Raw genomic sequence first — 2,396 nt, 5'->3', positions numbered from 1 at the left:
GGGGATTGGGGGGGGACTGGAGGGGGTTAGGGGACACTGGGAGGGGATTTGGGGACACTGGGAGGGACTGGGGGTGTTTTGGGGGGTCCTGGCTGACCCCAAATCCCCCCAGGGAGCCCCTTCTGGGTGAAGGTGCTGGGTCTGGGGGAGCCTCATTTGGGGGATTTGGGAGGGCTCTGAACTCAGGGGAATTTGGGGATTTCTGGGAGGGACTGGGGGTGTTTTGGGGGGTCCTGGCTGACCCCAAATCCCCCCAGGGAGCCCCTTCTGGGTGAAGGTGCTGGGTCTGGGGGAGCCTCATTTGGGGGATTTGGGAGGGCTCTGAACTCAGGGGAATTTGGGGATTTTTAGGGGGGTCCTGGGGGAATTTGGGGGATCCTGGGGGTCCCGGCTGACCCCAGACCCCCCCCAGGGAGCCCCTTCTCGGTGAAGGTGCCAGCTCAGGGGAGCCTCATTTAGGGGATTTTGGGGATTTTGGGGTCTGGGGGGCTCTGGGACTGGGGGTGTTTTGGGGGGTCCTGGCTGACCCCAAATCCCCCCAGGGAGCCCCTTCTGGGTGAAGGTGCTGGGTCTGGGGGAGCCTCATTTGGGGGATTTGGGAGGGCTCTGAACTCAGGGGAATTTGGGGATTTTTAGGGGGGTCCTGGGGGAATTTGGGGGGTCCTGGGGGTCCCGGCTGACCCCAGACCCCCCCCCAGGGAGCCCCTTCTCGGTGAAGGTGACGGGTGAGGGCCAGGCCTGGGGGTGCCTCCCCTGGCAGATTTGGGGTCTGGGGGGCTCTGTGGATTCCAGGGGGATTTGGGGGGTCCTGGGGGAATTTGGGGAGGCTCTGGGGGTCCCGGCTGACCCCGGACCCCCCCCCCAGGGAGCCCCTTCTCGGTGAAGGTGACGGGCGAGGGCCGCGTGCGCGAGAGCATCACCCGGCGGCGCCGCGCCCCCCCCGAGGCCAGCGTGGGGGCTGGAGCGCGCCGAGGCCGGGACCCCCGGTGAGCACCCCGAAAAACAGGGGGGACACTGAAAATGGGGTGGGAGACCCCAAAAATGGGATGGGAGACCCCAAAAATGGGATGGGGGAACTGAAAATGGGGAGGGGGGCCCCGAAAATGGGATAGGGGACATTGAAAATGGGCACAGCCCAGGTCTCGGGCCCCTCGGGGACCCCGGTGGCGGCGCAGGTGCTGCCCGGCGCGGGGGGCACGGTGGGCGTGCGCTTCGTGCCGCAGGAGACCGGGGCGCACCGGGTCAGCGTCAAGGACCGCGGGCAGCACGTGCCCGGGAGCCCCTTCCAGTTCACCGTGGGACCCCTGGGCGAGGGCGGCGCACACAAGGTCCGGGCCGGGGGGCCGGGGCTGGAGCGCGCCGAGGCCGGGACCCCCGGTGAGCACCCCGAAAAACAGGGGGGACACTGAAAATGGGGTGGGAGACCCCAAAAATGGGGTAGGGGACATTGAAAATGGGATGGGGGAACTGAAAATGGGGTGGGGGGCACACAAGGTCCGGGCCAGGGGGCCAGGGCTGGAGAGGGCCGAGGCCGGGACCCCCGGTGAGCACCCCAGAATGGGATATGGGGGACCCCAAAATGGGGTGGGGGGCCCCGAAAATGGGATGGGGGACCCCAAAAATGGGGTGGGGGGTACACAGGGTCCGGGCACACGGGGGCCGGGGCTGGAGCGGGCCGAGGCCGGGACCCCCGGTGAGCACCCCAGAATGGGATGGGGGAACTGAAAATGGGGTGGGGGGCCCCGAAAATGGGGTGGAAGACCCCAAAAATGGGATAGGGGACACTGAAAATGGAATGGGAGACCCCAAAAATGGGGTGGGGGACCCCAGAAATGGGGCAGGAACCCTGAAGAATGGAGTGGGAACCCCAAAGATGGAGTGGGAACTGCAGAAATGGGGGTCAGGGGGATGTTTGGGCTCGGGGCAGTTTTTGGGGTGCCCTGACCCCCTGTTCCCCCTCCCCAGCCGAGTTCAGCATCCAGACCCCAAGTGGCAGGAGTCTCTGTGTCCTTTGTAGGGGAATTTATGGGGTTTTTCCAGAATTTATGGGGTTTTTCCAGTACAAGCAGAGTTTTTGGGGTGTTCTTTGGGTTTTTTTGGGGTTTTTGGGGTTCCCTGACCCCCCGTTCCCCCTCCCCAGCCGAGTTCAGCATCTGGACGCGCGAGGCGGGGGCCGGGGGTCTCTCCATCGCCGTCGAGGGTCCCAGCAAGGCCGAGATCGCCTTCGAGGACCACAAGGACGGATCCTGCGGGGTCTCCTACGTGGTGCAGGAGCCCGGTCAGTGCTGGGCTTCTGGGGGTTTTGTGGGGTTTTTGGGGTTTTTGTGGGGGTTTTTGGGGTTTTTGTGGGGGTTTTTGGGGTCCCAGCCCCTCCCCTAATCCCAAACCCTCCCAGG

The 2,396-nt window shown here is 65.3% G+C and overlaps 1 protein-coding gene across 1 annotated transcript in view; it reads left to right on the top strand.

Annotated features, from left to right (window-relative positions):
- The window catches only part of LOC120509322 (filamin-A-like), a gene marked incomplete at its 3' end in the record, with an annotated part of 21,741 nt that extends 19,463 nt beyond the window's left edge, over window positions 1–2,278 (top strand). Inside the window, 4 exon segments of the mRNA XM_039723807.1 lie at window positions 699–725; window positions 866–951; window positions 1,113–1,377; window positions 2,141–2,278. Coding sequence (XP_039579741.1) covers window positions 699–725; window positions 866–951; window positions 1,113–1,377; window positions 2,141–2,278 — 516 coding nt within the window.
- Between the last annotated feature and the right edge of the window lie 118 nt (window positions 2,279–2,396).

Source organism: Passer montanus, unplaced genomic scaffold (assembly GCF_014805655.1).
Source record: "Passer montanus isolate IOZ18808 unplaced genomic scaffold, ASM1480565v1 scaffold502, whole genome shotgun sequence".
NCBI classification, from domain to species: Eukaryota; Metazoa; Chordata; class Aves; order Passeriformes; family Passeridae; genus Passer; species Passer montanus.
The sequence above is the reverse complement of the archived record's forward strand: the minus strand, read 5'-3'. Positions and strand labels throughout refer to the sequence as shown.